At 35.6% G+C, this 22282-nt stretch overlaps 1 protein-coding gene across 13 annotated transcripts in view; it reads left to right on the forward strand.

Moving 5' to 3' along the window:
- PUM2 (pumilio RNA binding family member 2) overlaps nt 1–22282 on the forward strand; it is a 98584-nt gene that overhangs the window by 51225 nt on the left and 25077 nt on the right. For 8 of the 13 annotated variants that reach the window (XM_053201198.1, XM_053201195.1, XM_053201197.1 and 5 more), the window contains 3 exons: nt 10603–10746; nt 10863–11153; nt 15315–15551. In XM_053201198.1, the coding sequence (XP_053057173.1) occupies nt 10603–10746; nt 10863–11153; nt 15315–15551 (672 nt within the window). The remainder of the gene's footprint in view (nt 1–10602; nt 10747–10862; nt 11154–15314; nt 15552–22282) is intronic. The other 5 variants (XM_053201201.1, XM_053201202.1, XM_027033262.2 and 2 more) reach the window with 2 other exon arrangements.

The following is a 22282-nucleotide window of genomic DNA, read 5'->3' on the forward strand; positions in this document are numbered from 1 at the left end:
CATAGGTTTGAAATGTTAAATGTAATCGCTCACATTGAAGAGTGAAAAAATCAGAACTATCTTTAAAGTCTTGCCTACCTTGCAATAAGTTATTTAGAACTCAGGGGCCAATAGTTGAAATCTGTATTTTCTGTGAGACCGCGATCGTGAACATGTACTGGAATTCTCCGTACATCCATTTTTTCTTACTCTGTATATGGCATAAACTATAGCATTTTCTCAACATAGTCCAGAACTCTTGAAGCATGCTTCAAGAAGTAAAATCAGTTGGTTAGAGTTGTCATGTTAAGACAAAACCTCTATGTGCTGTTGCTGCTGAATAAGAAGGTCATTTAGTTAATATGAGAAGTTTGCAGCTAAAATTTTCCACTGTTTCATTGTGTTTAGTCAATTTATAGTATTATGAACTATTGGTATCTATAACCTGATAGCAAGTGTATACTAAAATACACCTATGAAAGCCTAATGCAAAGAAAATGATAAAACTTTATTCCCATTACCACAGTACAACTTTTAGAAGGAGCCAAAAAAAGCAGATTTTTGTTGTAAAGTAGATTTTCATGAAACTAGATACAAAATTACAACTTTAAGAATAATGCAAGGACAATAATTTTCCTAAACCAAGAAAAGCACTTATGTTTTTAAAGTGAAATTTAAAGCTACATTTGAATATCAGTAGATAGTGCGCCATTTCCTATTCTGTTCTCTCCTGAAGACTCACTTTCTCTCTTAAGTATCCGTTTTTTTCACTCTTAGTATATGAGTAATTATTCCTGTAACTATATAGATTACTTATTAATGAAATGTGAGTTTCAGTTTCCACTTAATTGTAATTTAGTTAAATTTTCAGATCATTTAGGAATCGTATTTAATGTATCGGAAAATATATGTGATTGAGGGTTTCTTGTATGTGTTACATGTGGCTGAATGCTTCTGTATGTTACTTTGAGAATTTCTATATTGATTGCATTCATTCTGTTATCTCTGAGATTCTAAGGTCTGATTTCATCATCTTGTCTAGCCCAGTGGCTAAAGAGAACATGTTAATATTATAGTCTCTGAAGTACAAATGATAATAGAATGGGAGTGTTCTCATTATTTTCTTTTTTTACCCCAGCTATGTACTTGCTTCGGGGAAGCTGCTTACCTGAAGCCGTGAAGCTGAAGTTGTAGACGCATGGAAGGACATGGAGGCAGGGCTAAAAGGGAACTGAACTGAAAGTTTATGAAAGATAGTACTAAGACGGCTCTGGGTTCTTCTATTTGTCTCACACTTCTTTTAAGCCTGCCTCCGTGATTCCTTTCAGTAACTCTAATATTAACTCAGTAACAATTGCAAAGTAAGACCTCCTCTTCTCCATCCTTATTTTTCTCAATTCTTTGGTGTATTTCACCATATTGACTAAGTCCAACTCTCTACAACGTTTCTCTGTCGTGACACTAGCCTCTGTGATAATTTGTTTTCCTGGATTTCCTATCTTTTTCATTGCTTTGATCAGTTTCCCTTTCCTCTGTCTAAATCCTTAAACGTGGAAGACAGTTACTTTGGACTAGATACTTTGGAATCAGATGTGCCATATTTCCGTACAACCTAGTTGAGTCATGTTGGCCAACTTTTCTCTTTGAACTTCAGTTTCAGTATTGGAACAATAGATGCTCTTTTGTGTGTGGGTGGGTGGGTGGAGACCGTCTGCTTTCATCATTTCAGCTATCATTCCTATTCCAGTAAACTAATGAGTTTACATCTACATCTTGGACTCTTTTTTGAACATCTAACATATTTCTGCCTTTGTATTGGACATTACCATGTGTATGTTCCAGCAGTCCTCAAAACTCATAGTGTCAAAAAAAAAAATGAACTCTCTCCCAGATTTGCTTATCTTACTGTTTATTTTAGTATTAATTTCACTGTACTCTTGAACTAGAAACTTTTGGCTTCAGTCTCAGAATCCTCTTCAACTCTTGATTTTCTTCTGTGCTTCGCATTCAATAATTTGTCAGTTCTTGTTGATTCTATCTCATGTTCCCTTTCTTTTTCATCTGTGCTATTCTTGTTCAGCCTCTTTGTTAACCTCCCACTAACTCTGCCTCCAATCTCTTCTGTTCATTTATCTTTTTTTATTTATCTTGAGATTATCTTGAGAGAGGGAATCCTAAACAGGCCCTGCACTGTCAGTACAAAGCCTGACATGGGGGGAGGGGGGCTGAATCTTACAAACCATGAGATCATGACCTGAGCGGAAATCCAGAGTCAAACACTTAACCGACTGAGCCACCCAGGCGCCCCCATTTCATCTTGTTATTCTTCTTTCAGTTAACCTTTCAAAAATATAAGTTAGTTTTATACCATTCTGGTTCTTAATATTTTGCTTAAAAAAATTTTTTAATGTTTATTTTTGAGAGTGCAAGTGGGGGAGGGGCAGAGAGAGGGAGACACAGGATCCAAAACAGTCTCAAGGCAAGGCTCCAATGTGGGGCTCAAACTTAGAAACAGCGAGATCATGACTTGAGCCAAGTTGGACACCCAACCGACTGAGCCACTGAGGTGCCCCTTAGTATTTTCAATGATCTAGTCCCAAACTACTTAATTGATAGTATCCTTCCATAGTCCTGTGCTTTAACACACTAGACCATATACTACCAGTCAGAGATACTTGTACTTTTTATGCCTCTAGCCCTAGCTAATGGTTTTTAGCTTAAAATACGCTTTTACACATTTTAAGGGAAATTGGGATAGATAGAGTTTAACATTATTATTTTTTTTAACTCTGGTTTATAAACATTTTGTAATTAGCTTTCCTTCTCATCCTTCGGTATTCTTTGCATAAAGCCTTCCTGATCTTTCTTTCCCAGTGTCTTCATCAGTAATTACTCTTCTTGCACCTTTCTTTAGTTCTTCTGTCTGCCTTGCATTTCATTTAGTTATTTGATTTCTCAATTCTGCCCTTGCTTTACCATGTTAAAGTTAGAAGATGTCTTCAAGTAGAACAACATTTTCTATTTCTCTTTGAACGGAAGTTAGTAGATCAGTGTCTTGTCTCAAAACAAAGTGGCATCTTAGAATTAAGGAGGGGTGCCTGGGTGGCTCTGTCAGTTAGGTGTTTGACTTTGGCTCAGGTGGTGATCTCATGGTTTAGAAGTTCAAACCCTGTATCAGGCTCTCTGCTGTCGGCAGAGCCCGCTTTGGATACTATGTCCCATCCCCCCACTTTGTCCCTCTCCTGCTTGCATGCTTGCTCTCTCTCACAAAAATAAACATTTAAATTTAAGGACGTAGTACATTACCTCCTCTACTAGATTGTATAGTCCTTGCGTGTAGGGACCATGTCTTTTTTTGTTTTTTTTTTAAAGCCCCTGTGTCTTACCAGACTCTCAGTAAAGAAAGATAACACAGTAGAAATTAGAAGCTTTTGAACTAAATGATTATGAAAATGCTACAAATTTAAGCTTGTCACCTACACCTAAAACAACATAGGAGGAGAATATAATAGGCTCAAATGCATACATTGGAAAGTAAGTTTCTATCTAGGAACTATAAAAGGAAGAGAATAAACCCAAAGAATTTGTAAAAGGAAACCAAATAATAAAGATGGGAGCTGATGTGAATGAAATAGGTGGCAAACATACAATTCAAAGATTTAAATTATCCCAAAAGTTATTTCTTTGAAAATACTAATAAAATTGATAAACCTCTGAGAGACTCATCCAAAAAAGATTTAAAACAAGAAGGCAGAAATACCAATATAGAAAAATTAAATAATCATTGGTGGCTATTAGGAACAATCTCACATTAGCAAATTAGTGTAGATAAAATGGACAAATAACTAGAAAAATGTAACCAAACAGACTTGAGTATATATAAAACATCTGAGGTCTGCTAACATTAAAGAAGTGAATTAAGTAATCAAAATTTCTCCCTTAAGATTTTAGGCCAACATAAAACTTCAGTGGTGAATACCAGGTATTCAAGGAGGAAATAATTCCAATTTTTAAGATCCTAGAAAATAGGAAAAGAAGGTATGCTTCCCAGGTCATTTTATGATACTAGTATAATCTAAATACTAACACCTGTCACATTTAATACTATCCCTATCAAAATACCACTAATATTTTTCACAGAGCTAGGACAAAGAATCCTAAAGTATATATGGAATCAGAAAAGACCCCAAGTAGCCAAAGCAGTCTTGAAAAAGAAAAGGAAAGCTGGAGGCATCAGAATTCCAGACTTTAAGCTATCTTACAAAGCTGCAGTCATGAAGACAGTATAGTACTGGCAAAAACAGACACATAGATCAGTGGAACACAATAGAAAACCCCGAAATTATATGGCCAGTTAATCCTCAACAAAGCAGGAAAGAATATTTAGTGGAAAAAAGACAGTCTCTTCAACAAATGGTGTTGGGAAACCTGCCGAAGAATGAAAATGGACCACTTTGTTATACCATCACAAAAAGAAATTCAAAATCAATGAGAGACTAAATGTGAGATAGGACCCCATCAAAATCCTAGAGAACACAGGTAGCAACCTCTTTGACATCAGCTGTAGCAACTTGTTACTAGACATGTCTCTAAAGGCATGGGAAACATAAGTAAAAATGAACTATTGGGACCTCATCAGGATAAAAGCTTCTGTACAGCATAGGAAGCTGTCAACAAAACTAAAAACCTTTGGAATGGAAGAAGACATTTGCAAGTGATATATCTGATAAAGGGTTAGTATCCAAAATCTATCAAGAACTTATCAAACCTTACACCCAAAAAGCAAATAAGCCAGTGAAGAAATGGGCAGAAGACATGAATAGACATTTTCCCAAAGAAGACATCCAGATGTCTATCAGATAACACGAAAAGATGCTTAACATCACTCATCATCAAGAAAATACAAAGCGGAACCACAATGAGGTATCACCTCACACCTGTCAGAATGGCTAAAACTAACAACACAGGAAACAACAGATGTCAGGATGCAGAGAAAGGGGAACCCTCTTGCACTGTTGGTGGGTATGCAAACTGGTGCAGCTACTCGAGAACAGTATGGAGGTTCCTCAGAAAATTAAAAATAGAACTACCCCGGGGTGTCAGTCAGTCCAGCATCCAACTCTTGACTTTGGCTCAGATCATGGTCCCAGGGTCATGGGATTGATCTTTGCATGGCGCTTGTGCTGAGTATGGAGCCTGCTTAAGATTTTACCTCTCCTCCTTTCCCCCTCTCCCCAGCTCATGCGTGTTCCCTCCTTCCCTCCTCCCTCCCCTCCCTCAAATAATAATAATAATATAATAATAATAATAAAATAGAACTACCCTACAATCCAGCAGTTGCACTACTAGGTTATTTACCCAAAGGATACAAAAAATACAGATTCAAAGTGGCACATGCACCCCAATGTTTATAGCAGCATTATTAACAATAGCCAAATGTTGAAAAGAGCCCAAATGTCCACCGACTGACAAATGGGTAAAGAAGATGTGTGTGTGTATATGTGTATGTATATATGTGTATGTATATATATGTATACACACACACACACACACACTGGAATGTTACTCAACCATCAAAAAGGATGGAGTCTTCCCATTTACAATGACGTAGATGGAGCTAGAGTGTGTTATGCTAAGCGAAATAAGTCAGAGAAAGACAAATACCATATGATTTTACGCATATGTAGATGTAAGAAACAAAACAGATGAACATAGATGAAAGAAACATAAAAGAAGGGAGCAAACCATAAAAGAGATTTTAACTACAGAAAACAAATTTGCTGGAGGGGGGCGGTGGGTGGGAGGATGGGTTAAATGGGTGATGGGGATTAAGGAGGACACTTGTGATGAGCACTGGGTGTTGTATGTAAGTGATGAATCACTAAATTTTACTCCTAAAACCAGTATTACACTATACGTTAACTAGAATTAAAAAAAAAACCTTGAAACATTAAAAAAAGAAACTTAAATATTAAAAATCACATCTGGGGCGCCTGAATGGGTCAGTTGGTTAAGTGTCCAACTTTGGCTCAGGTCATGATCTCACAGTTTATGAGTTCGAGCCCCATGTCTGGGCTGTCTGCTGTCAGCACAGAGGCTGCTTCGGATCCTCTGGCTCAGCCTCTCTCTGACCCTCCCTCGAGGGTTCTCTCTCTCTCAAGAATAAGCATTTAAGAAAAAATAATGAAACCTGTCAGACTATACAGAAAAGGAAAATTACAGGTTAATTACTAAATTCTAAAATATTAACAGCCAGATATAGCAGTATATAATAAGCAGGATAATAATATATGATGAACAAGTTGGTTTTATCCCAGGAATTCAAGAAGTTTAGGAAGTCATATGAGGTCATTGGCACGTTCAAAGATTAAAAGAAAGCAATCACAAGAACTTCTCAAGAGAGGCAAGAAAAGCATAACAAATTTATATACTGACTCTAATAACAAGCCACTTCAACAAATTAGGATTCAAAGATAGTTTCCTTAATATGCTAAGGTGGAAATTGACACCCCCCCCGTGCCCCCAAATGGATAACACACTTCTGCTTTATGGGAAATAATTGGATTTTTTTTAAGACGGGGAAGAAGACAATGATTCCTATTAACAGTTTAGCATGTTAGAGATCCTAGCTAGTACTATAACATGAGAGAGAAATGAGAAAATTCTGTAAAGGAAGAACTAAAACTGTCAATGAATCTTTAGATCAAGTATTAGAATTAACGTTCTTGTTAAGGTTTTTGGATATGAAAATCAATTTAAAAATCTTTTCAGGGGGGCGCCTGAGTGGCTAAGTCGGTTAAGCGTCCGACTTCAGCTCAGGTCATGATCTCGCAGTTTGTGAGTTTGAGCCCCCTGTCAGGCTCTGGGCTGTGGGTTGTGTCTATGTCTCCCTGCCCCTTCCCTGCTCACTTGCTCGTTCTCTCTCTCCTTCAAAAGTAAACATTAAAAAAAATATGAAATATTTTTTAACAGCATACTGTTTGAAAATGAAAAATTTTAAAGATACTTGTAGTAGTAGCAAGTACTTAGGACTAAATCTAACTTTTTAAAAGTATAAAGGAGACCTGAAGAGATATAACTACCTTTGGTCCACTCAGCATTGAAATTTTTTAAAAATGTTTTTATGTTTAATGTTTTTTAATGTTTTCATTTTTGAGAGAGAGAGAGAGAGAGAGAGAGAGAGAGACAGCGCGCGAGTAGGGGCAGAGAGAGAGGGAGACACAGAATCTGAAGCAGGCTCCAGCCTCTTGAGTTTTCAGCACAGAGCCCAGTGTGGGCTGGAACTCATAAACTGCAACATCATGACCTGAGCTGAAGTCGGATGCCCAACTAGCTAGACCACCCAGGCTCCCCTTGACAGGTCAGCATTTTAAATATGTCCGTTCTCCCTATAGTTTCAGTACATACCCAACTAAAATTTCTAATAAGTTCTTTCTATGATATTTTGATAGGTGAGAAAAAAATTTAGTGAAAATGCAAAGGGTCCATCAAGGTTAAGCCACAATACTCTTAAAGGACAAAAATAAGTAAAAAGACTTGCTCTGTTCTGACTTACTCCGGAGGAAGACTAATTCTAAAGCTACAGTTAAATTCTTGCCTGGAGAGACAAACCAGTGGGACCCAATAGAGACCCCAAAGATGAAATCCCCAAAGAAACGAACACCTAATTACAAAGAAACAGAACAAAGCACTAGGGAGGAATGACTTGTTTTACAAATAAGATGAAATAAAATTGGTTGTTTTGGAAACGAAATTGAACCCCTGCCCTATCTTGTGTTCAATAACCAACTTCGTTTGGATTTTAGGCAGAAATGTGAAAAGTGGAATTTTAAGGCATTAGAAAATACAGGGAAATTTTGTTATAAAAATGAAATAATATTTGACATTATTACCCCAAAATTCACCATAAAGAGAATAGATTGTCAGGCTAGGGATGGAGAAAGATAATTGCAATATATTAAAACAGTGAAAACCTTTGGATACACATACATATTTATAAGCCAGTTAAGAAAAGGCAGCCTGGTAGGAAAATGAGTAAAAGACTTGAAAAAGCCTCTTCCAAGAGTAGCATATGAAGAGATGCTCAGCCTATTTAATATGGGAAAATGAAACTCAAAACCACAACAAAATATTTCTGCATATCTTCCAGATCAGCCAGATTTAAAAGTCTGAGAATATAAAGTGTTATTAAAGTTACATGCAAGTGAGAACTCTAATAGCAAGGTAGAAGGAGTGTGAATTTACATAATCAGTGCATCAACTACTTAGATACATACCTTGCAGTAGAGAGATAAATCCACACGTTATACACCAGGATACATGTACCAAAATGTTTATAAGCAGTACTGATGGCAGTGTCCCTAAATGGGGGAAGCAGTGTAAATGTAGAACACATAAATGCATTTTCGTATCCATCCAACGAGCTGTTATACGATAATGGAATAATGGGCATGTATATCTGCATACAACTGCTAGTGAATCCTACATGAAAATTTTTAAATCATTCCAACCACATGAGTCTTAGGGAGGCATTTATGGGTAGTAGAGTAGTGTATAACTCTAAGAGAAAGAGAAGATTGTGGAGGAGCAGAGACGTATGAGAGGTAGGGTGCTGGGCAGTTTTCTATTTCTTAACTTGGATTGTGGTTAAATTTTTGTTATTGTAGTCATTATACTGTACCTTTGGGTTTACATTCTCTGTGTGTTTATGTGTTTTATTTTACAGCAACAAATTTTAAGCACAAAGTGTTGTGCTTTGCTAATAAAGTACGTTTTCTGATTAAGAAAAAATTAGTCTCAGCATCCCCTTTTCTTTAGCTCCCCTCTGGCCCTCCTTACATCTAAACTCCTCAGAAGCATTGTCTGTACTTGCTTGTGGTTCTTCCATTCTTGACTGAACTCACTACAGTTTGGCTTTCATCCCTCATCATAATGACTTCATGTGTCTAAGCCATTTGTCAGTTCTCAGCCTCTAATAGCTTTTAGCATCATTTAACATTGTTGATCACTCAGTCTTCATTGGAATTATTTTTTCTTTGGCCTGCAGGAGACTACAGTGTTACAGCTGTTCTATTTATTTATTTATTTATTTGTTTAATTTTTACTTTTGAGAGAGAGAGAGAGCAGGGGAGGGACAGAGAGAGAGAGAGAGAGAGAGAGAAAGAGGGAGCCGCAGAATTCGAAGTAGGCTCCAGGCTCTACGCTGTCAGCATTTAGACCAACATGGGCCTTGAACTCCCGGACCGCGAGATTCTGGTCTGAACCAAAGTCAGATGTTCAACCACCTGAGCCACCCCAGGCGCCCGCCCTGACTGTTCCTTCTTCATCTCTTCCCTGGTTCCTTCTGTCTCCAGCCTCTTAATGTGAAGTACTCTGTCCATAGATCCCTTTTTAATTTTTCTTGGTGATTTCATTGTTTGTAACTCCAGCCTGGACCCTCTCCCCTAAACTTGAGACTTGTATATCCTATTTGACATCTCCAGTTGGATATTCATAATCTCTTCTCAAGATTTATCCCATTCATTCCGTGAGGAGTCAGCTTGGAAGCGCTGTATTCCCCGCCCCTAGATTTTGCCTTATATGTCTGTTCAGCTGGTTCTTCTAATTTATATCCATTTATAATGAAACTAATTGCAAAAACAGTCAGAATTACCATATTTAATTAAAAACAACCTTTGCATGTGAAAGTGTTGTTAGTCTTGGCGGTGAAGGTAGTATTTAAACTTAAAATTATCAGTACCTTTTTGCAAATGGTTGTCTGAATGTTGAACCTGAGTCCTTGTCCTGTGTAAGATAGACTTTCTTAACATGACTTCTGGGAGAGGAGTAAGCTTTTCTGTCTTAAAAGTATCTCCTGTGTGTAGTTAAATTCTCTCCTGTGCATCTGGAGTGGTACTTGTTATATATTATCCCTGGAAGAATTGGCAAAATAGTCACTTTTCTCTTCAAAATAGTTATTTTTTGTTCTGTAGTTAAGATAAGGAATCTCCCCTGAGAAAAGCTTCTGTAGTTGTGAATAGTGCAGATTATCACCTGACTTGTGCTTAAGGCTATAAAACTAATTCCGGTATGATTTTTATTCAGATTTTCACTTGAGAACCTTTACAAAAAGTGTAACCTTATGATTTTAAGGTATCTTTATATCATGATTTTTAAATGGATGCTTACAAATGAAAAGCTGAGGGAATGCTGTTAATGAGTCCCTTGGTTTAGAACTTTATTAAAATTGCATAATAAACCATTCTTCTAGTGTTCTAACTACCTCACATCCCTTAGTCTTTCCATCCTCTTCTCAGAACTAATAGGTAATATTTTTCAAATATCAGTGCTTGATGGCCTATAGTTACATATCAAAGAATGTACCTTGTTATTTTGTGGTTTGTAAATGGAAGGCATCTCTTAAAATTTAGAGAAAACAGTTTTACTTACACACTATTACAGTTTCATACATTTAGTAAGTAATACCTTCTCAAATGTGTTAACTTCTCATATGATTATTTAAGGATTTCATATTGTATATAATTATATTTTGTGGTTGATAAAGACAAATGTGGGGGAAATAAATATGCATGTTTTCTATAGCAAATGTTTTCATTAGTAAACATTTATTTTAATATTATCTAGGCTATCAAGTACTAGCTCCAACTGCCTATTATGATCAGACTGGTGCCTTAGTGGTTGGCCCCGGAGCAAGAACTGGCCTTGGAGCTCCAGTTCGTTTAATGGCTCCGACACCCGTTTTAATTAGTTCAGCAGCAGCACAAGCTGGTAAGTGTAACTGATGTTTTCAGGGATAATATTTTTCTGCTGTTGTTTGAGATATTTCAAAAATAGAGAGTAGTCTTTTTGGTGGTTTCAAGAAGTATCTGAAATTTATTTTCCAGCAGCAGCAGCAGCAGCTGGAGGAACTGCAAATAGTCTTACCGGCAGCACAAACGGTCTCTTTCGGCCAATTGGCACTCAGCCACCGCAGCAGCAGCAGCAGCAGCAGCCGCCGAGCACGAATCTGCAGTCCAATTCATTTTACGGGAGCACTTCTTTGACTAGTAGCTCCCAGAGCAGTTCTTTATTTTCTCACGGACCTGGCCAACCTGGAAGTACATCGCTTGGCTTTGGAAGCAGTAGCTCTTTGGGTGCTGCTATAGGCTCAGCCCTCAGTGGATTTGGTTCGTCAGGTAAGTTGCCTTTTTAAGATGAGTGTACTCTGCTAAGTGGACATGAGGTATATGTTTGTTTTTAATATGAAGATAAGTAATAGCTTATAGTGTAGAAAGGACAGGAATAAAATACCGGTTTATTTAATTTTGTAGGAAGAAAACTACCGGCTGCAAATCTTTGAGCATTTATGAATGTTTAGCTCACTTCAAGCAGCCCATCTTTTACTCAGATATAATACATTTTCCCCTGGCTTTAAGAATTATAATTTTTGTTTTATTAAGATTTGTTTGCTGATTACTAGTTCTTCCTTTTTATGTACAAAATAATGTTTGAGGAAGTAAATATTTTGCCACCTTAAATTTCTAGTGTTTTAAAATAATAGTCTTTTTGTTTTTATCAGATGTTTTATTCTTATTAAATGCTAGTCATTCATTATGGTTTTAGTAGGTATAATATATAAAGTTAAAATACAGTGAAATATTCTGGTCAGAGGCCCTAAGAAACTACCAATACGCTTATCTTCTACACTAAATAATTTAGCCTTTATCATTAAAAATTCTTCTAAAAGAATATTTCTTCCATAGCCTAGTTATATACATAATACTTAAAATTTTTAAATTTAAAATAGCTTCACAAAATAAATACCCACACAAACTGATTTTGTAACTGAGAAATGACCAGGTGAAATCAGAAGAGGCCCACATTGACTTCCTGTTGACATACCTGTGTTATCAGTCTCTGAAGGTTCCAGAGTATTCAGGAAACCCTAGTTCTGTTGGTACAATTAATTGGCAGCCTTTTCTTCATGAGGGGTAGTATTCAGATCTTAAGAGGTTTTCTATTTTTAGTAAAGTCATGGAATCTTTTAATACCTGCTTCTCGTCTGTTTTCCCACCACATTAAATTATTTTCTTTTCTGGTGTGGAAAATGGCAAAACTAACATGGGCCAGTTGTTATTAAGTATGTTTGCTGGTTTTCTAAGGAAGTGACTTCTGAACTTTCAACATTCATATTTGTAAGAGGAATGATCTAAAATTGCTATAAACTTGTAGAAGCAGAATCCTTTTGTGCTACAATGAAATGCAATAGGGAAATACCATACTTGCCTAACACCAAACTACCTAAAGAATGGGCACAAGAACTTCTGAGGGAAAAATCTAATGAACTTGGAGAGTCTTCAATCTTTTAATTTTCCTACTTGAATTTTTCATTCCTTTTGGAGTTCGGTATTTTTACCTCTACCTAGGCACTCCCATCGGACTCATTTTTTGTTCCTAATACAGTTGACAAGCATTTTCTCCAAATATCCAACATGCTGAAGAAAATTGTAAGAACATATAACTTAAAAGATAAACTTTGTAGGAATGACTAGTTTCTAAACTAGAGATTATAGACTCTAAATAATCCAGGAAAAATAGAGAAGAGCTTTGATAAACCTCATTTCCCCTTTTGTAATAATATATATGGTCACTGATGGTCTGGGATGGATTTGTAGACCCCCTTATCCACTTCTTTCAAATTCTCATTTGTCTCTCAGTTGTTAGGATCATTCCCCCCAGCATTCAGGAACTGGTTGGCATGAGCATGTTGTTCCCTACAAATGTTTCCTGCAGATGCCTCCTTCCCCAAAACTGGTCTTCTTCATGCCTCCCTTATTTATAAACATTGCTTACTTAATTTTGACTACCAATCTGTATATACCTCTGTTTTACCTTGCTTCAGAGGACATTAGCAGTTGCCACCCCTGGATGCCAGTAAAAGTCTTATCATCTTCCCCTTCCTCTTGGACATTTTGTGAGAGTTCATTCAAGTGCTACACAAGGGTACTCTTAAAAGAAGCCTACGCATTGCCGTTTCACATGATGGCAATTCCATACCTGTATGAAATCTAAAATGATAGTACGGTTATGTGCACATATACACATACAGAATCCTGTACACTGTCATTCTCTTACCTATATGATGCAATTATTAACACTTACCAGTGTTATACCCCACCTTATATAACACAGTTAGGAAGCTTAGCCATTGTAATACGGTAATTAAATCAACCCTTCTACGACCCATTACTTAGAAAGTGTTGTTACAATTGAAAGTTTGAAATTTAACATGTTATATATAGTTGATAAATGATTAGTGACTCCGCTGTTGGTCTAGCCTTTTAGATCTTTTAGGTATCCTTTGTTTTCATATTTCACAGTTGCACTGTTGCAGATAATTTAGGCATATAGTAAAAGTTAAGGAGCCAGCTTGTTTAGGATTAAAATAAAGCTATTTCTGAATTACTTTTAAACGTTTGGCTTGACCTTTCCTTTTTGGAGGAAGATACTATTTCATGTGTCAAAACTATGGTTTCTTTGGTTATTTGCCAGGGAAATGACAGTGCTACTGCTCTTATTAGAGAGCTGTTGTTTTTTTCCTTGTCAGTCAAATTGTTTTCTGAAATAAATAGGAATTTTAAGTGTAGCCCTGTATTTAGAACAATCACTTTGACAGTGTCCTTTTAAATTAGCATAGTTAACGTAGCATGTATTTACAATTTTGCCAAAAGCAACTCTAGAAGAGGTGCTTATCACGTGAGTGTTTGTTTGGTTTTGCTACTAAAATGCATATAGTTACATAGTGTTCTCTTATTAGATGATACCTTAAAATATGCAGTTTTCTATAAAACATATCAGTCTTTCAGAAACCACACTGGCTGGTATTAAAGGTTTACTAGTGTTTTAATATTTTGCCTCATCCAGTAGTGTGAGCCTTGTGTTTTTCCTTTATAAGAGTCTTGAATTTGGGAAAACCAATGTAATTGTTTGCTATCTGCATTATAAGCTTAACTTGGTCTACCCATTATGTTCTCTGCTTAATTTTTCTCTTAATTTTTCATTGTGCTCTAATGACCTATTTATAATTGACTTGAGATTAGAAAACCAAGACCTAATAGAAACTTTAAAATTCTCTTTAAAAATGTTGCCATATTGGTCCGAATATAGAGCTTGTTCTTTAAAAACCTGACAGGTTAAGAAATCTAATATGAAATTCCCTTCGCTATAAAAGATATTCAGTTAAAAAACAAACCAAGAAAAGGCTAGTGTTTAGAAATAGGAAAGAAGCACTTGAAAATGTGGGCTATAAGTGAGACTTAAGATGTGGGAGTTTTGGACAGCCCTTTTAAACACTTGGTAAAGACTGATTATCCGGATATGTTGATTACTTTTTTGAGCATGCATGGCTGCATGGTAATGTGGTTCTGCCATTTTTTAAAAATGATTTTGTAGAGTGCTTAAGGAAAAAAAGGACTAGAGGGTTGAATTTGGGATTAAGTAAAAGGAATTCAGTATGTAGTTTAGGAAGGTATGTGATATGAGATAATTGTGTATTTGAGGGGGGAAAAAAGGCTGATTTGTCTTCACTTGAGTCAAGGGCTCATAAGACCAGTAGTAGAATCTCTGGAATGGGAGATGGAGATCCTGAGGGGTAAGTGAAAGCATGTCTTTGGTTGTGACAACAGTAATGAAAGCCATCAATTGTCTAAAAGGAAGTTTACTTTTTCATATATATTTTGTAACTTAGTTGCTGATGGATAGGGAGAATGTGTAATTTGAAAAGTGCTGAGAAGTTAGTTACCATCTGTATTTCACAACTGACTAATATTCGGGCCAATATGGACTTAAAGGACTATGGTTTGAACACAAGGTAGAAGCCAAATTAAATGTGAATGGTGAGGGAAATGTATTAATAATCTATTTATCAGTGTAATACTTTCTTGGCATTGAGTTGAAGTCTAAGAAACTGATTCCAGAGATTAGGACACTACCAAAATTTAACGTTATTGGAATTTAATCTCTAGCGTCTCCTAAAGCAGACACCTTACAATTGTAGGGTTTATAAATCATACCAGGGTATTAAAGCACAGTAATCATATGTGTCAATGGTAAATATGTGTGAAATAATAAACATATGAGTGCTCTGTTAAGTATTTGGTTACTTTATTGGGGTGCATTTATACCCTTTTATGATTAATGAAAGTTAGTTTATGTAGTTATCACAGTAATTATCTTCCCCGTAATGTTTCTAAAAGTAATTATTGTGATCACTTCTGTTATTTCCCAGCAAGAGTTGGGGATAGGTTTTATTCAGTTAACACTGTATGTAATTAGGGTTTTTTTTATTTCTTCTTCAGTTGGCAGTTCTGCAAGTAGTAGTGCCACAAGGAGAGAGTCTCTATCTACTAGCTCTGACTTGTACAAAAGATCTAGTAGCAGCCTAGCACCCATAGGGCAACCATTTTACAATAGTCTGGGATTTTCCTCCTCTCCAAGTCCAATAGGCATGCCTCTGCCAAGCCAAACTCCAGGACATTCACTTACGCCACCGCCATCACTTTCATCACATGGATCCTCATCCAGTTTGCATTTAGGTAAAAAAAAAAAAACAAAACCCTTTTTATTTGTATGTATACATGTAAGTGTGTTTGTGTGTGTGTTTATAATATGTGTAAAATATTTAATGTTGGATAAAACATGCCAAATTGCTTTTGCTTTTAGATACTAGCCTTTTGAAAAAGTTCTACTTTCGTGAAAATTCAAAGTGAGGGTCTAATGTACAGTAAGGTAAAGACCCCTATTGTATCTTATGTTCCTTTTATGAAATACAGTGGTGTGTTTTTTCTTGTCTGTGCTTTTGATTTGTGTGTGTTTTAGATCATCTGAAAAGTCAACTGTTGAAACATGTTAGTAAAAGAAATTTCACTACCGAAAGTTTTTGCACATCTAAAGGAAAACATTAGTCACATAGTTCTCAAACTTGAGATAGTTTACTACAATGGTTTTTGCTTTGGCCTTTGAATGCCTGGCCATTTTACCAAAGGGTGTATCAGGGTATATGAATTTAGTATGGTTGTGAGTTAGAGAATCTTATCGGTTTGGTCCATATACTTTTGAATATGTCGTTAGTTTAAGAAAAAAATGTTTTAGGTTTGTTATATCCTTGAATTTGGAGTATTTAGGACTTTTGTTTATATCTTTATATTAAAATTGCCCCCACCCCAAGATTATTGAGTTGGTGGTTACCCCTTTTCCTCTCCAGGAAGTATTTATTCATGTAGTTAGCAGCATATATTTGAAGAGATTTTGAATATCAGGCTGTGTATGAATCCTTATCTCTTCAAGGAAAGTATTTCATTGAAAGTAGATTTTGGATTTTTATAATTTTAGTTGCCTTAATTAAAACAGATTCCTTTTTTTGTTTTTTTATGTGCTTGGAAAGATTTAAATCAGCTTGCAATTTAAAAAGTAATGTTGCTGTTGTTAGCAAATATAAGTTAGTGATTATATTTGACTCCCCCATCATTAAGGTATAGCTATTTTTTCCTACAGCTCATTAATACATACATGTCCACGTAACAAAGGGATCTTTTGTAGTGATCATCGTATAAATATATGTCAGTGTGACGTGGCCTAGATTTTGAAAGACTGGTCCTGTGCCCCAAATTCTGGTTCTTTGCTCTTTTGTGGATATTAAATATATACAATTGATTAATTTATTTGGGAGGTGTCCTAAGATCTGCTGTACACTATTTGTGTAAATTTACCAGTTTTTAGCCTGACACCTTCATTTATCATCTCTTCTTGGTCATAAGGCTGCTCAGTTCCTGATTTCTGTTATTTCTACTCAGACCCACTCACTTCCACCACCCCCATGTAAGATATGCCTTTGAAACTTTGAAATGGACACAAATATTTGGAACATAACAAACCTAAGAATAGGACTTTCATAATAGTTTTGTGTTTTATTTGTTAAGATTATATTTGTCATGTCCTGTCATTTTTTTATAGGTAAGTTTCAGATCAGATTCCTGTCAACTGTTACTGCTTATGTTGTGCTTTAGAGCTTGTAAAAATGGCATTAGTTATTCTACATAACTTGCTTAAAAATTAGAACATAATTTTTCGGGGCACTTGGGTGGCTCAGTTGGTTGAGTGTCCGACTTTGGCTCAGGTCGTGATCTTGTGGTTCGTGAGTTGGAGCCCCACATCGGGCTTGCTGCTGTCAGCCTGTCACCGAAGAGCCTGCTTCAGATCTTCTGTCCCCCTCTCTCTGCCCCTCCCCTGCTTGTGCTCTTCCAAAAAATAAAAAAATATATTAAAAAAAATAAAATTTTTAGATCTGTCTCTATAATTAAACAGCAATCAAGATATTTTTCTTTAGACTATAAAGAACCCAGCTGTGTAGATGCTTAGGGAAGAAATTCTCATCAGTTATGAGAAATAATCATCACTTGGGCCAGCATTCCTGTATTATAGCCTGATACTTTTGTACCCAGAGTTAAAACTCCATAGGTTTAGCTTCAGCTGGAAATCTGGTATTTTAACGCACTTCTGATTGGAATTATCTGTAGGTGATTTTCTTTTGTGATCTCCCAGTTTCCTTTAGTTTTAGTTGTAGTGTGACTGGCAGTGTTGTTAACAAGGACTGTATAGACCATGCCAGGGTGAAATAATTTAATAGATTTCATAAATTGGCTCTTTACATAGTGTTCACAGAAGTAATCTATCCTTTGCTTTCATCTGATTGAATCACAATGCAAGACTTACATGCTTTCTGGTCTAAGAAAATACTTAAATTGTATATCCTTCAGATGGATTTCTTCATGAATCAAGTTATCAAGGCAGCTGATTTAGGAAATGCCTGTGGAAATGAATTTGCATGTCTGTTTCTAGAAAACAAATCTAGAGGCATGGTCTGGTTGTTTGCTAGTTTGGGCAAGATAGCGTTCTGTATTCTTAGTGTTGCACGTTATCAGGAGATATGTATCTGGTTGTCTCCATTGATTGTGAGCTTGTCAGCCTGATCCATTTGATGGGCTTAGCAGCCTTCGATAGTTGCCTATTTTATGAGTTTGCAAAAATGGTGATTCTCTAATTCTGTCATACCTTCTGCATTTATGAGCTGGAACTTTTATCTAAAAAAATTTTCCCTCATGAGTTGTGAGGTTACACTGAAAATACATAGTTCATATAGGAGTCAGGATAATGCTTGGAATCTTTATTTTCTAACTTTGAGAATGAGTTGATACACTAACAGCTTACTTGTGTTCTTTTAATCATCGTTACCTGTAAATTAATAGCTTTTGGGATTTCAGTCCATTGTGGTCTGGGAGACATCAATTTTATACGTTTTTTTTAATCCAAAAATTTTACCATATTTGGCCATTTGGCACCCTTCAGATTGGCTCCATTTGACTACAACTTTTTGTTACTATTATTATTATTTCTTAAGGGCAACTTTTTAAAAGCAGCACTTAAAATATAGGGAGTCAGAAACAAGTGGGAAAGAGCAAAGAAAAAGAAGAAATTTTAAATTAATGGTTTTTATCTTGAAATGGAAAGAGTAGTGTCATTCTGGACTTCAAGTTAAGTGTTCAAGATTAAGTGAATTATTTTCTCCTATTACATTGATCTAAAACATGTTAGTGATTTCTGATACTCTCCTCTTTATGCTCATCATTATTAGATTGATATGGAACTTCCTGCATATAAAGCAACATTCTGTATTTTTATTTAATTTATGACTTGACAAAATAATGGCTTATTCCTTGTACCTCTTCATTTTTGAGCTGATGTTTTTCTTAAGGGTATGAATAAGTGTAATTCAAGCTTTGAACTATATGAAATTCAGTTTATTGAAAGGGGACTGTCAGTTCTGAAAATTCATTAATGTCATGTATTCAGCAATCAAATTCAGTGCTTTAGCTTGTTATGGATTAGAAAATTTTATAACCTGTTTTCTAATCACAGAATATTTTTATATTAAAAACAGAATAAAATTGTTAGGATCGTTTTTCCTATTAAGTAGATGTCAGCCTCTCTTAAAATTGCCAAACTTTGGTAGACTTTGTCAGCTCCTTCTCTTAGAATGAAATGTTTAAATAAAAATTAAAACAAGTGTCACCCAATCGGTTTTAAGGCTGTGTGCAATTTTTCTGAGTTTTGCATGTGGTCCTTAAAGCAGAAAACAATGTAAGTTATTTTGAAGCTTTTACTGAAAGTACTGTTATCTTTTAAGTAATAAGTTGCCTGTAACTCAGTAGCATTTGAATAGTTTTCTAAAGCACTTTCATATTCATTATTTCATTTCATCTTAATTGTTAAGGTAGACTTAATTGTTAAGGTAGACTTAATTGTTAAGGTAGACTCAGGTTGGCTGAGCGATACGCTCATTAGAGATAAGAAAAGTATAGGTCTTATGAGCCCAAGAGACTTGCCCAAACCAGCGAATGATGGATTTGAGGCTAGAACACCATTCTGACTCCTGATACTATCCTTGCTTTTTCTGTTATGCTATTCTAAAATAAACTGAACAGTTTTACACAAAGTATATAAACAACAGTATTCTAATCAGTCTTTGAAACTGTGTACCTCACAGTGGCGTCGGTTATGTACTTTTAAAGTTGTATATAAGATTACTAAACTTCTAGATCCTTTCTTTCTTATTAGTTATTCTTGAGAATGTCCAAATATATTATCTACTTCATGAAATAAGAATATGTGTTAATCATAAGGCAGGCATCTCAGGAACTGGCTTTAGAGCAGTATATACAGCTTGCAGCAGAACATTTACAGGTGCTCATGGCGATGTAAATTAAAGCATTGCTTCAAACCCTCTGGTGTGTCTAAAAGTCATTTTTATTCATTGATGGGTATAAACTATTCTATGAAGAAATTCCAAAATTATTACTTGTATGGAAGAATTTATTTTGTTTCATTTCTGTATACAAATTTATTGATCTTAGGTCTAATTTGGGATCACAGTGATTAATTGTTGCCCTTATATTTTATTCATTATCCTTTAATAACATTATCTTTGACTTTGTGGTTCTAATGAGTGAGAATATTATGACCAGTTAGTTCAGTTAAGATAATCTCCGGATTAGAGCTAGCAAATACTTGATCTGAGTCCATGGTTCAGCATCAGAGTAATTTGGGAGTGCTTCTTTAAAGTACCAGGTTTGAGGAGGTGAACAATTTGGAAATATGTGGCAACAGTTTTTACTTATCACAATGATTGTAGGAATTCTGTTGACATTAAATATGCAGAAGCCAATCTTACCATAACAAAAAAGGTGGGGGGAGTTTTATCCCACTGAAATTTCCAATAGTACCCACAGGGAGAGAGGCACCTTGAAAAGAAATAATTCATAATTTACACATGACCTTATTCTAGTTCACACTTCCTTTTTAACTCTTAGTTCCTGGATCCCTGGGGGCTTCCCATGAACCTTTGACTTTGTCCTCTGTCATCTCCCTAATTAATGCCTTTTTTCCTTCCTACCTTCTTGCCTTCCATTTATCTCAACTCTGCTTGCTATTGTGTAAAGTTTGGGGGAGGGGGATAAAAGCTTATAGATGAGAGACAAAGTAGAAAAGTCAGATTTCTTTTTGTATATGTTTTTATATACTCTTTTCCTCTTGATGTTTTCCAAATTGAGCCTTTTCTTTAATTTTGCTGATTGTGTATCATTGTTTACTGTCCTTTTAAAGCTTTCCTTTTTGTCGGCCTTCACATTTGCATTTCAGCTCCCCACTCAATTAGTTTTTACCTTGTTTTCTTATTACTGAGGTAGCAAATAAGTCTTCATGCACCTTAAACATTTTAATCTACCAAGGTGTCACCTAGAATTTACATCATTGCATTGTTTATACACCAAACAATGTCCATTAAGTAAAGATAGGATCAAAAATATAACCTTTGAGATATATGCAGATGTGCTTCACTAGAGATTTATAGCTTTAGCCAAATAATCTTTGAAAATGAAAGCACACGTCTCATGGGGTGACATTGAAAATTGACTGTTATTGAAAATATTTTCATGTGTGATTGTTTTCTTACAGTGTGCCTAGGAACAAATCTAATGTGAAAAGGTCAAGATCTTTACAAACTGTAAAACACTGGAGAAGTTAAAGCAGACAAATAAATGGATGGATATACCTTGTATGGGGGTGGAAAGACTCAGTATTATAAAGAAACCACTTTTCTTCTAGTTGATGATTAGATTTAGCACAGCCTCAATAATTTTTCAGGCTTTTTAAAGAAATTGACAATTTATTTACGTTAAATAACGTAAATGGGAAGATAGAGCTGAGAGTAGTCCAGACAATCTTACAGATCCAAGTTAATGTCAAAATATATTATAAACTTACGGCAACTAAAGTTGTGGTATTGCCACAAGGATAAATAAGCCAGTGGAATAGAACAGAGGATCCAGAAATAGACCTACTTCTTTAGGTTTACCTGATTTGTGACCAGTGGGCCGCTCTGGTATATTTGGGGAAGGGTGGTCTTTTCAGTAAATGGGACTGGAGCAATTAAATATCCAAATAGAGTAAAGTGAACTTTGACTTCTTTCTCTTTCACGCAATACACACATACAAATTTTATCATCAAAGAAATTAAGTAATTGGCTTATAGTCATGAAGTTAGTAAAGAACAAAAATCTTGAGCCCAAGATTTTTCTGGCTTATTACAGGATGTTGCACTGCTTCTCAAAGAATGCTTCTATTTCTGTCTAATGTCTCTCTGAATAAATAACGGGTCTTTTCCTACTCCCTAACTTTAGAATTTTTGTGAACTTTATTTATAAAATTTTGGTAAAATATAACTTAGCCTGTTGTGAGTTGATGGGAAAACTGAGTTTGAATGTCACTATATTGGTTGCTTTATACATTTTTACTTGCTAACAATTGGCCTTTAATCCAAATTAAATTTTTACTTTGGTAGTCTCTTCAAGTATTTTATTACTGGTTTTTAAATTAAAACAGATAAAAGTCTTTATGTGATATTTTAAATAGGATAGTAATAAACTTAATTTATGCGGAGATAATCCTTTTTTTTAATGTTTATGTTTTGTGAGTAGTTTCATTGACCTACTTTTTTTTTTTTTTTTAACTTTTATTTACTGAGAAAGAGAGAGACAGAGCATGAGCATGGGAGGGGCAGAGAGGGGGAAACACAGAATCCGAAGCAGGCTCCAGGCTCTGAGCTGTCAGCACAGAGCCTGATGCAGGGCTTGAACTCACAAACCGCGAGATCATGACCTGAGCCAAAGTTGGACACTTTACCAACTGAGCCACCCAGGTACCCCACAATTGT

The sequence above is a fragment of the Acinonyx jubatus genome, chromosome A3 (assembly GCF_027475565.1).
Source record: "Acinonyx jubatus isolate Ajub_Pintada_27869175 chromosome A3, VMU_Ajub_asm_v1.0, whole genome shotgun sequence".
Lineage (NCBI taxonomy): Eukaryota > Metazoa > Chordata > Mammalia > Carnivora > Felidae > Acinonyx > Acinonyx jubatus.